This window comes from Artemia sp. Qi Xiang Cuo, chromosome 13, assembly GCF_049724085.1.
Source record: "Artemia sp. Qi Xiang Cuo chromosome 13, ASM4972408v1, whole genome shotgun sequence".
Classification (NCBI taxonomy): Eukaryota; Metazoa; Arthropoda; class Branchiopoda; order Anostraca; family Artemiidae; genus Artemia; species Artemia sp. Qi Xiang Cuo.
Window position 1 is genome coordinate 36691440 of NC_142806.1, and position 13560 is coordinate 36704999.

Sequence of the window (13560 nt, forward strand, 5' to 3'; positions counted from 1 at the left end):
TTACCAATCGTGTTTTTTTTATTATTATTTGCTTACTGAGATGTGTTGATAAAAGCGCAAAATGGAATCGTTTATTTGACTTTTTCAGACTTGTACACTGTATAATGGTCATTCCGAGGATTTGCCTCCCTTTGGACTTTATTTGTAATATATGTAATACACGGTGATCCTCATCCCCATTCCTATTGAAAGAAAAAACAATAAGAAAACAAATATATTTAAAAAAAATTAAAAAAATCGAGATTTGAAATCAGTAGTTTCCTACAAAGTTGCTGAGTCTGAAGACGATATACTATTTTTTCTTGTTTCTCGGGTTAATTTTGGTGCTGTCGCCCTGGATCTGCAAATTTAAAGCAAATATTAACCACTACTTAGGTTGCGATGATTCAGTAGGTTTTTTCCCCCTTTTCTTTTTTTTTTTTTACATAACAGCTTTTGCAAGGAGGACTTAACACCATAAACATGAAGGATTTTTTAGGCCTTCAAGACCTGGCGAAAACCATTTGTTCAAGGAGATAGGACAACGGGCTCAGTCCACTGAAATCTCAAGATTAACCGAATAATTTTCTATTTTTCATAAATTATCTTTTCTGAACCCCCCTCCCAAAAAAAGAAAAAACCTGTGTACGCGTTTGATCTTTTGGGACAGATGTAATCGTCACTAAATTAGTACACCCTTTCAATATTTCTTAGGAGGGGGTCTCAAATGTCGAGTAGGAATTTTGACCTGACTCACTGTTTTCAGGGTGAGTTCTTCGAGCAAAACTTTATTTAGGAATCTCCTCCTGGACGCCGACAGGATGGCCTGATGGCTCTCATGATGTTTTTCCCTTTAACTGTCTCCTTTTTGTGCTGGTAAGCATATTAACGTAATCTTTTATTTGAAACAGAAAAAAGATATTTCCGTAACAAGAGGAGAGCTATCACTTTGGAGCACCCACATTTTCCTAGGAAAGAAGGAGGATTACGATTAATTTGTAACAGCCCCAGTTCTCACGAACCTATGTTTGTTTGAAGACCTACTGAGGAAAAAAAACATGCGTATAAGAGTGAACTTTTTGAGACTTCAAATTCCCCCCCCCCCCCAGATGCACAAAGATCCACCGAACATCCTCTATTGTAGGAAATGATTTGCGATTATATACCATTGTACACAGTTTTACCAAGCCTCAAGGGAATCAGCTTAGTTAAATGGAGCTTGAAAAAATTTGTCTCTAATAAGTTTATTTTAAACAGATTATGTGCATCTTTAGGAACGAAAGCGCCACCGTATGGTATTCCTGCCTCTAAAATTGACAAGTCGTATATGTAGTTTTTTGATAAAATCCTTATTAATTTAGAACCTGCCAGTTTGGTATGGTAATCTTTTGATTAAATAGGGCACTAGAACTTCCAGTTTAAGTTGGAACGATCCCTTTCCCGATATTCTAAGACCATTGACTTGATGCGATCATCCCTGGAGAAAACAAACAAATAAACCTGCATTCGTGATTATCCTTCTTGGAAAAATGCAAAATTTCGCATTTTGTGAATAAAGGCTTGAAAACTATGGAGTAGGGTTTTCCAGTATGCTCACTCGAAAATCAGGGAAAATTTTGTCTGTGATTTTAAACTCAATGAATTTACATATTTAGAGTGTCCAAAAAATCTTCTTCTTTTCCTTTGGTTCTCATCGGTGTGTTTTTTTGTTTTTTGTTTTTTTTTATCACGGAAAACGGCTCACGGATATTGGATGCAGGAAAAACTCTAAAAACGTTCATATAGAAACGGTTCATTGCATCCGTTAAAGTGCAAATCATATAATGGGATATCTAAAAAGCAATAGACTAATTAAGTTCTAGAAGCCAAGGAAAATATTCAAAGGGCTAACCTGTATTAGCCTAGGCTTGCTATGCCTAATGAAAAATATAATTCTTATCTTTTATACTCATTTCCCTGGCAATAGACCTCGAGTATTAAAATCTTGTATTAAGTGGACACGAGGCTCATGTTTTTGTCAAATATTAATAGAAAACTTCTAATAAACAGGATAAATTTCAGAGTTACTTGCAATTTACCGTTCCACAAGGCTTTCAATTCAGAATAACGGATGTGATTTTAAATGGATCAGTAGAAGTATTTCAACGCAGCCGTTAAAGTGATGTGCTGGATAAACTGGTAGCAAAAAAGGAGGAAATTGACACAAACACGGCCGTTTTTGTGTCAGATCGCATGAGTGGGAACCCAGGGTTTGGATATAAAATTTGTTATAGAAACGTCTTCTTTTAAAATTTTGGTTATTATTAGTACGTGTCGCTCCTTATTTACAGTTTGTTTTCATAAACTTTTGAAGAAAAATAATTGCAAACTGCCCAAAAATGACTGCTGATGTTTATTTTAAGTCAAATTAGTAAATCGAGCATTTCCTGTATGCGTCTGAATCACTGTGATATGTCGGTTTGTCACAAGCAAACGAGTGCTCAGATCGACTGACAAAATCATGCCACAGGACTAAAGAACTTAATTATACGACTGATTATAACAGAAAAAGGTTCAGTTCTTCTTATTGCATATGTAAATTTGTAAAGGGAAGCCAATGTTGGTTCTTAATTTTTTTCCATTTTCGTTCGTTTTGTGCTGTGCTATTAAACTTCTTAATAACTGTGTTATTAAGGCCGTTCTTAGAACTTAAACTATTGTGATGCTAGATTTTTGGGCTTTTTATTGAATGTCTTTTTATTTATTTTTTAAAGGGGCTGGGGCAAGAAAGAAAATGTATGTAACCCTTTTTTCATTATTTTTGCAGATATAATGCACATTCTTGAGTCTCGGAGGGAAGGGGCTATGACCCTTACACAACTGGTGTTTTTGTGCAGAATAATATTAAATATTGTACTGTTTCTATTCGCAAATTTCACGAGGTATTAGTGAAATATCTAAAATCTACAACGAATAGAGTTTAAATCAGTTTCTGCTTACATTTTGCTCTTTCTGTCGTTGAGTTTCAAGCTTCTTTTGTTGTTTTCCTTCCTTACACAGCAAATGAACCAACCACAAACGAGGCACATTGGTGCTAAAACTGCTAGAACAATACCAGCTATGATACCAGCCTGATTAGAGTAGTAATATCCTTCAGCTAAAAATTAGATCAAAATTTATTTGATAAGGCATACGAAGAGCAAGAGGATGAAAATGGAGACAGCTTTGTGCAAAAAATAATATGATTGTCTCAAACGTGTACACGGTAGTGGCCTGCCTCTCATCCACAGTAGAAGTAACGTACAGTAGCGATAAGTCCTATGCTCTCCATTGAAGATTTTTAAAACATCTAAAACCACTCTTCATGGCCCCGCCTTCGCGCACACGCAATGACAGATGTTTCCGGAAGAAAACCAAGTAGCAAGTTTTATTATGGCTCTGGAGGTCTCGGCACTTCCCAAATTGCGCGCTATAAGATGTGTGGCATGTTTGGAGAAACATTTCGCTTACTGGTAGCCTATATACTTATACCGTGCTCCCATCATAGCATATGCTCTTTTTCATCATGTTCCCATTATCCGCCGTATTTTGCTGGTTTGTAAAATTTCAAAGGATCTGCCTCTGATATTATGCAGCACCTACCGTGTTCAGGCGTTACAGACTTCAGTGTATTAGAGTAATCGAAAACTGTGATGAGTTTTAATTGCATTAAAATCGGAGCAAACGAAAAGTCTTACTTTCAACCTCTCCCCGAACAGATTGCAGTGAATGGTAACACTATAAACCGGTTAAAAAAGAAAGTGGTAGTAAAGAGCAAAATTGCAATGAATCGCTATTACCTTCTAAATAAAACATCTTTTTGTCAACCCCCCTGCCTCTGTAAGAAAAAACAGAATTGTTCAATTACATGATGATTTTTTTTTGCCTTAAGAGCCTTCCATTGTCTCATTGTTTGGAAGAGATATGCATTTAAAATATAAATAACCGACTCTAGTTCTTTGTCCGCCGGACTTCGGATTGACTTGCAGATTTTAAATAACCCATATAAAAGAACCTGTAGATGACACTACTTTAGCTCTCATTTTGTCAGGGAGAAAGTCGACAACCTAGGGACAGTCACAGTAACGCGTATCATGTGTATCACGCGTATCAATACGTATCATGTCCCTATAACTTTCACTGACACTGTAGATTACGGAAATGTTGATCTTACATGGTTTTGGCACTCATAATTATTCTTTATCTCCTTTGAAATGTTACATTTGTTTCTTAGCTTCAAAAATAATATAATATCTTTTTTAGCTTTCGTTTGCTACCCCCCTTTTATACTCCCTCTATGTGACTATGACTGAAGGAACGAAATAACATTTGGTACTTGTCAAGAATCCGGTAAACACGTGAGAAGAACCGCATTAGAATTTCAAAGATCCTAATGAAATGCAGGTTTCCGCTGCCTAGTGAGGTATTGCTCACTCTGTGAAAGATATTTAAACTTTAGTTTTTTGGGATTGAAAGGGCAAAAAAAGTACCTAGGCTAGGTTAGGCTACGTATTTAATATATGCTACGCTTTGCTGACAAGCCAAATTCCGAACTTTTTCTTTTTCAACTTATGTCGAGTTTAGTATTAGTCATAAAATTGAAGCCGAAGTTTATTATTGAAACAAGGGATGGAGAATAGGGTGAAGGAGCATATTCTTAATCCAAAATCTCATGAATTTTCCTACATTTTTCTGAAATATTGTATATGTTTCGCCTGTTTCTGTTGGTCTTCTATATGTATGTGCCAGGCAGAAACCAAGAAAGGAAATGAGGACTTACCTAATAATATATTTGGTTCATTTGTTCGAGCGCTTCTCAAACTAAGCAAGGGGTCCGACATCAAATACATGCTTGTTTAGAAATTATATATATAAACATATATATATATATATATATATATATATATATATATATATATATATATAAAGAAAATGGAACAAAACATCTTTGAAAGACATTCTTTGAAAATTTTACGCAATCCTGAAATAACAGCTCGCAAAATAACGCCGTTCATAATCGTTTGTAAATAAATCAAATCATTATATTGGCTACAGGGCATTTTACTAAAAGAAAAGAAAACTCAATTTTCTCATTAAATTTTATCCTTTCTTATGTTACGTAAATACTAAATGTGATGTGTGCTCCATATTAATTTGTTAATTTGTGAACAGGGCCAACCGTTCCCATTTGTTTGAAATCGCTGCAACATTCTGTCCTGTCAAGTATTAGAGAAGGCTATTTTACCAGATGGGGGGGGGGGGCAATTCGATACCAATATATATTTAATTGTCCTGGGGATCCTTGGGAGACATTTTAAGGAAGGAGAGGATAATAGGAATCTGAAATATTCGCCCTGGTTAAGTAATTGCTTTTAATTAAGCAACTTTTGTTATTGGCAGAATATTATCAGCAAAGTGTGTTGATCACTTAGTTCGTCACGCGTCAAGAGAATCGTCGAGTAAAATCGAGCACAAAACTGATGATGGTGCCACGATCTATATTTTGGTTGAAATATACACGCAGAGAATTCGAAGTGTAAAGTGCAAGACTAATAGATGAGGAATAAAAGTTTGAGATGCATACAGATCAGTTTTGTAATTTTTTCAATTAATATCTCATTCCAGAAGTTTTCTGAACGTTTCTTGTTTTAAATGTTCAAGACTTTAGTTTTTTGGCTAGTGCGGCTAACTTTTGAAAGATTAGAGAATAACAGTTCACATTATTGCGTTAACTTAAAGTCCTGGGTTTCTTTAGCTAAAATTTCCTTTGATATTGTCAATACTTTCCACCGGGAAATTTCAGTTTCAAATTAGTCTTTTATTCTTAATTACTGATTTAAATTGAAGGATGCAAATTAGTGTTCATTTTAAGTATTCAATAGACTTTAGTTTTTGGGTTAGGGTCGTTACTCTTGAAACATTAGAGAACAAAAGTTCACACTATTGTGTTAACATAAAGTCCTGGGTTTTCTCAGCAAAAATTTACTTCAATATTGTTAAAACTTTCCATCGGGAAATTTCAGTTTCATATTAGTCTTTTATTTTTAATTACTGGTTTACGTTGAAGGATTAGTTGTGTGTAAAAAAAACAACTGATATGCGTAACAGATCAAAGATGGTATACGGGCTATAACTCTCTTTCTGATGACCGAAAAAAGAAGTTCTTTTGAATTTGACCGAAAGTTGGGTTTGTGATCGATAGTTTCAAATATATATTTGTTTGTTTTATTTATTTATTTTGTATTTATGTTACAAAGACATGGTAGTTCAATGATTGAAAAAAGAAGAGGAGAGAAGTAGTTTTGGAAGCGGAAGTAGTTAGAAGTGGTTCAAAGTAGTTTTGGCTATCTCCCCTTAAAGTACCTAGGCATGTAGACTATGTCTGGTTTGCGATGACATCAAAGAGAACAAAAATGATACGATCTTATTTCAAAGTCATGGCCAAATTCTTTCAGAAGGTTAAAGCGACCTATCATAAATGAGGACCAAAGGGAAGCAGTGTTTGAACGTCTGTGTCTAGAAAAGTTTCATTAAACAAGGAACTTCTCGCTTTTAAGACACATACATTTTTTTTTGAACTTGATAGTTCTAGACACTCGCTCAAGCACTCCTTATTCATCGTTTAATGATGTATTTTATTTTGAACAATTGACATATACAAAATTATAATAATGCGAGATACACTATGTTCCTTGTCTAACAAAACTTTAGGCAATGGCTTAAATGTTTCTATTCTTTTGAATATTTTATCTAAACCTTTTGCAGAATAAATAACTTCATTGTTAAGATGGATTTTACGACAGAGAAAGATAATCTAAGCTTAAACTATGAAGAACTTTTAAAGAAGGTTTAAAGGATTAGTAAACTTAATTTAACCCATTGCCATGTGACGAAATAATAGGTTAAATAAACCATGATCGAAGAGCAATTCATGATTATGGCAATAACAGTGATAAACGGACTTTCAGCTGAAGGATATGGACGTTTTTCTTTATTTTTCGAAGATAATCGGGTTTTTTTCTTCATATTTGCTGTTAAGATTAAAAATCTCATTTCTGATACTAAATAAAAAACTTAAGAAAAATTCTTAAACAAATATGTAAAAATGGAATTCAAAAATTGGAATGTAAAGAATCTCTGGGTTTGGAGTTATAACCGCACGGGAATCCTGATTCTATCTTGCATTAGTTAATTTGAATTTGAAAACATGACTGCTAGTTTATTTGATGGTTTCGTTAAAAGCCATTTGACTCAATTTGAAGATGGTCACATGTGTAATAAGGTCATTAGGTGTTCCTGATGCTTTGTCCTTTCAGAATGTATTTTTATCTCCATAATACATCATTTTTACAATTGTCATTTCGGCTTTAAAAATTTCAAATATTTGTAAATATAGCTTAATCATAAAATCTTGCAAACATTTTGGCTTTTCTGCAATCGAATCTCAAATTTACAGAAATGCAAACTCGATCATGGTTAACAAGTAATAATATTACACAGCTACACTGTTGCTGACTGTTGCCTTTGGTGGCATATCTAAATCTAAAACGTCCTTTTCAAAGGACACATTTGGACGATTTTTCAAAGGCTCATTGGTATAATAAACACCATCATATCGTCTTTTTGATTGTTTTGGTGGCAGTGCTGGGAAATCATTTGGTGGCAGTGGGCTATCTTTGTCGGAATTTGAACTATCCCAACTGCTATCTATAACGCTGCTTTTATGAGACTTAGAGCTGCCATTTTGGGAAGTTTCTGATGTTGGGGAAGGTTTCTTGCTTCCATGATTGCTGCCTCTTCCACTATCGCTTTCAGAATTATCCATGAAAGCTGGTCTTGTTACATTAGTCGTTCGTTCTACCTTGGGATTGATTGGTCTATCCTCTATTTTAGTTATTGGGGACATTTTTTCAGTCGGTTTTTTAGCCGTGTTCCATTTAGGGTTAGGCTTTGCCCCAGTCTTTTTCTGGTAGCAACAGAAGCAGAGGAGACAGCATAGAAGTGGGATTATCGCAGCCATAACATAACCAAAAATTGAAGCTCCTTGCTGAGCGAAGTAGACAGATTCAGCTGAATAAAATACAAGTTTCAGTTTAGAAAGTCAAATGAGGTGACAATTTACAAAGGTATTCTATATAAATTTCAAATATCTTTACAGAAACTGAAAAAAAACAAGACGGCAAACAAAACTTTTTCCACCAAGGAGGTGGGAATGGGGCAATGTTTACTCATCAGATATTTACCAGAAAAAATGTAAACAAACGTTAAAACCTCGTAACCAAGAAATTTTATAACTCAAATTTCCAAAAAATATCATCAAAAGTGACTAGGGAAAGTATAACAGTAGAGGGAGGAAAAAAAAGGATGTATCAATTGTGAGAAATCCGTTGGGATGGAAGGCCTGCTAAAAAAATTATGTTATCGAAATGACTAGCTGTATATGCCGCACTTTAAATAGCCGTATGTTAAATCAATGAATTGCAATTTATAAAAGTTTGTATTTCAAGAGATACATCTTTTAGCGTTAGGATGGTAGTATCGACAATACATTAACTACATGTTTCCTTAAAATGTATTTTTCCATGTGTTGCATGTAAAAAAAAAAACAACAAAAAAATTAGACTACCAAGAGAAAGGAGCTAACAATGTCACATGCGTTCTTTGATAGAGACATAAATTCTAGAAGACATATTTTTCAGTAATTAATGGCTGGGAAATATGACTCATTTAGCCATGAAAAAGACGTAGTTTTATTTGCGCTAGTTGGTCATCAAATGGCCACAGACATTGTTAAATCAGATTTTAAAATAAACATAAACCTTCATATTCTAACTTCAGTTATGAAAATAATTATTTTTCTTATTAGCTTAGTTTTCATAAGTTAGGGTGATAAAATTCAGTTATGCTTCAAATAGCATCTAACTAAAGGATGTAGAACTATCATGTCCAAGAAAAACGTTTTTTTTTACGTTTTTGAAAAGGTTTTGCGCTACTTGTAAATTATTTCGTACACACTCGAGAAGTGAAATTGTGTTAATCCTAATAAAATATATCAAAATATGATGGAAATACAATACTTTAGTAGCAAAACTATGAAAACTACAACATAGTATTATGGTAGGGGGGGGGGCTGTACAGAACGCATTATATTAAATACCTAACCGAATCAAAACTGTCTCTATATATTAAATATTTAATAAAAATATACCTACAACGTAGATTTCAACTAAGCCTAAGCTAATTTTCTTCGGATACTGACAGCTAAAAATCGGTTACTATCTTATCTGTGGATCCACATTCTCGACTGTGTGCCGAATAATGCACAAGTACTGGTTCTGCTTCTAAGTTATGTCACTTTCGAAGAAAATATTCAACTTGCTTGCATTTAAAAATTAGAACTCCATGTAAAATAAAAATATACTATCTTCTTTGCTGGTCTTTGTCAGACATCAAACATATTAGATCAATATCGTATGTCTATGTTACAAGTAATGCAGAATAAATGGAGATTTGGCTAGTTATAAGTATTAAGACAAAGGTCCTATTTCAGAAATTTCCAAAATTTGAGTGTTTGCAGTTCTGAATTCTTCACTGCGAACGTTTTAAAAACACTGAACTATCTTAACTGAAAAAAAATGGTATTCATATTTTAAGTATACGCAATTTGTTCTTGTCTTTAATAGCTTTCCTTCTAACAAGCAATGAAAATATATGCATACAGAATAAATATTATTCAAGACTACAAACGAGTGTCTTCGCTCAACTACTGAATAGGCACAATTATTAATAAGTTTAGAATGCTATACAGTATAAAATTATGCTGCAAATGGAATACATTAAAGTTAATCTGATGCTACTGATGCTAAGTTATTGGATCAGGGAAGTCCCTGTAAATTTGAAAAGTCCAGAGTGCTGGCAAAAATCCTAAGATTTGCCTAAGCGCGATGGTAGGCTAATAATAATTCCCCCTTGAAATTTTATCACATCTATTTCAGTAAACACCTGACATCTCAGGGCCCCTACCCAATTCTCCTTTCTGTTCCTCTGAAGTCAGTACAGTTGCTAAGTAAGTACGAAGAGCGGCTTTGTGATGACTAATTCATTCCTCATTTTGGCAATGTGTGCCTTTGATCAGTCCTAGGATTAAGCGGTAAAAATAAAATGTACTAATTTTTAGGCATTAACAGAACTTAAGCGAATCAGCTTTGTTCTTAGTCCTATTTTTCTATTTAAAACAATTATTTCCTTAAATTTTGGACAACCGATTTGTCGTAAGATAAAGACTTGTACTTCAAAGTGTATAATTAGATGTGCTAGTTCAGGTGACAATGGATAGAAAGACCGTTATTTTCAGAAGCCTCTATATAATTTAGCATGTGACCTAGAAAGTGTAAAGTCATGTAGAACTTGTTGATTATGAGTATACTTCTAGAATAAGCTCTTCTGCGTAGTGACCCCCTAAAAACTACCAGACAAATTTGCAACTATCATCTAACAAATTTTGCAGGTGTTTGTATAGTTCGCAGCCCCGCCTTAAGACCAGTGACGGCACAGATTCATTGAGATATAGGAAGTAAATAAATAAACAAAAAAAAACAACAAATAACCAAATAAAGAAACCAAAAATATATTTTTCAAGATCTAAAGGGGAAGGGGGATAATTTTTTTTTTCGATTTATTACAATGAAATTGCCAAAGAATATGTTTTTCAAGATCTAGAGGGGAATGTATAATCTAGGGAGTAGTCCCACCTCTCATATTGGCTCCCCTGAAAAACAGGCGTTTAAGAGGACAGGCGTTGAATTGTTAGCAACAAACAAAAATAGTTCTGAAGTAACAGAAGGACTACTAGCCGCAGAAGATGTCGACGCAAAGTTATTCAAGGTCCTCTAAGCGTGGAATGGTAATGTCCTCGAAAATATTGGATGTCTTTTATAGATATGAAAATACAGAGTCGTAGCCAACTACAAGTGCAGAAAGCCAATCCTGCAGCCATATGGGAGTAGTCGTGGATTTTATACCATACTTATGGTCTCCGAAACCAACTGAGAAAGAAACATTAAAATATTTTTCTAAAAGCTTAACCTTAAAACTTTACTTGGAGAGACCCAATAGTAGAATTTTGGTTACGGATAGATACGGTGAAGTTTTTCAATAAAAAAAACCCTGCCTGGCTCCTCTATCTGTCTCAAAAATAGTAATGGGGTAATTAAACCGACACGCTAGAACTGGTATTTCAAACTTGGCTTAATTTGAACAAGAAGTGACATGGGTATATAAGAAGGTGGTTGTTTCCGTCCTTGGCAAAAATCACGATAACTTTATTTGCTATGCTCTTCAGTTCTATTTCATCCATAAGAAAGACCTGAAAATATTACGCCGACTGAGAACACTTATTGTGCCATCCAGTTCCATATTAAGCGTGTTGTTTTTCGACTATACATCCCGCTTCAGTCTTTTATAGGCCACTCCATTCCATTATTCACAGCCCCTTCATCTTTCCATGGATATTCACTGAAATCAAAAGTTTGATACCAATGACTATGTTTTTTTCCTCAGTGGCCTGTTTTCATTAAGAGTCTGTCTTTTGACACTTTTACCGATGGTTGTAGGTTGTGCAGGACTAAAAAAAATTGCAGCTTGTTGTCCAGGTGTAGAGGCGAATGTGTGTTGGATTATGATTTAGTGTTGGTTTGATTAATTTTTGTTTAATTGTTAAAAATATTTGATCTCATGATGGATATGTATTTTTATATGGCTCTTTGAATGAATAGCATCTCTTGTTAATTCCAGTATCAGGCAGAGTGTATCATATGTAAGGAAGCATACGAGGGCACTGTATAAACAGTATAGGAAAAACACACTGTCTTTAGTTCCTAGAAATGAGACTGGAATAGATCATAGTTAATTGTTTTGATTCTGCTTTTTGGTTCTGTGGCCGAAAAAGCTGTCACCTTTCATGTTTTATTTGAATTCATTTTTCACGTTTTTTTATTCATTTATTATCCATTTATCCATTTATCAGCCGACAGATCAACGTGGTCGTTAGAATTTATTCAAAAATCCCAGGGTGCCAGTTTCGAAAGTGCATTGTCTGGTTAGTTCGAGTCTTCTCGTTATGCTCTTCTCGTATAGTTCAAATATTGTACTGTCTGTTCGAGATAAAATTTTAGACAAACCCTCGCAACGGGAAAAACTTGAACCAAATCTTTTAGAGGAGACTGTGGTTTCTATAGATTTTGTCTTTTATTTGTAATCTGAGTTTTTCTGAAGTTTGAAATAGTTTTTTTCTGGTTCAATAACCAAACTTGACTGAAAATATCGACTAAAATAAACCTGAAATCAATGGATGGTCCATTCTTTCTTCTCTCAGATGACTTCTTTTTCAGTATATTGGAGCCTTTTTAGACAAAAAGCTAATACTTATAAAATCTTTTAATGGGTATCTGCACATCTACGTTTACAAGCAATTACTGGTGCAACCTGTTGTCCAATTACAACTTGTTATTCCGCTCATTGAATTGGAGTAGATGGTACGTTATAATAATTTCGGTAATATTTAAGGGTCAAGCACCAGTTTGAGGAACATAGTTATGAATATATTAATCAATAATCCGTCTGTTCAATTAGACTAATAATATTTCAGATTGCCTGCAAGAAATTGTGCAATGGAAGTGTCACATCTTTTATGCCTAATTCCCGAAATTTAAATAAAATATAAGTATCTCCTCTAAAACTTTTTTAATAGTTTTCATTATGAATAGTTCTTTATATATGTTCCTGTCTGCTTTCTTAGATTTTATAAGCAATAAAAAGTACAATTTTAACAAAGAGATATAAATTTCTAGATAATTAGAAAATTTTGATTTCTAACTTTATGTCTGCCTTATTTTAACAAAGCAGAAAGGATTGGACAACTTATGGAACTGTACGAATTGTATGGATTTGCCAGTTCAAAAGACTGCCATCAGCCTTTAATTCGTAAAAAAAAAGTTCTTGCAAAAGGATTATGGATAAAATCGATCTCAAAGGCGAAATATGCTATTGGATTTTGTTAATGGCTTTTATACTTACGAACACATTCTGCCGCCCCAAAAGATGTCCAACTCCACTCTCCGTTTGGCCAACAGTATCGCCTATCTTCTCCAACAAGAACATAACCTGGATCGCAATCTATTTTGACGGTTGTACCCACAGTGAACTCAAATGAAGATTTTCTTCCATTTTGAGGAACGGGAAGGTTTCCACAAGATATGACTAAAAGATGAAGCGTAGTCAGACATAATTTTTCTATTAAATACTGTGAATGCAACAGTAATCTAGCTGTTGAATTAATCTTCCTTACCAAGTCATTACACATTACATTACCCATTAAAAAGCACAGAAAACCTGCAAATTACGATTCTTCTGTAACTTGTTTTTTTTTCAGATAATTGACCCCTTTTTTCTTATTTCGTTTAATTGACCCCGCTCGGCTTCAATGAATTTCTGTTAAACGCTGCCCTCCACCCCCTGCATTTTTACGCAAACTCTTGTATACACTCTTCTTAAATCGCATTGAAA

At 34.2% G+C, this 13560-nt stretch overlaps 1 protein-coding gene across 2 annotated transcripts in view; it reads right to left on the reverse strand.

Moving 5' to 3' along the window:
* Nucleotides 1–200: 200 nt before the first annotated feature.
* Nucleotides 201–13560, reverse strand: part of mesh (sushi domain containing 2 mesh) — a 94459-nt gene continuing 81099 nt past the window's right edge. Inside the window, exons 17-19 of one of the 2 annotated variants that reach the window (XM_089099462.1) lie at nucleotides 13072–13254; nucleotides 2959–3115; nucleotides 201–340 (exon numbers count right to left, since the gene is read on the reverse strand). In XM_089099462.1, the coding sequence (XP_088955588.1) occupies nucleotides 262–340; nucleotides 2959–3115; nucleotides 13072–13254 (419 nt within the window). In that variant the 3' untranslated portion in view covers nucleotides 201–261. Of the gene's footprint in view, nucleotides 341–2958; nucleotides 3116–6615; nucleotides 8068–13071; nucleotides 13255–13560 lie in introns of those variants that run through there. The other variant, XM_089099461.1, reaches the window with a different exon arrangement.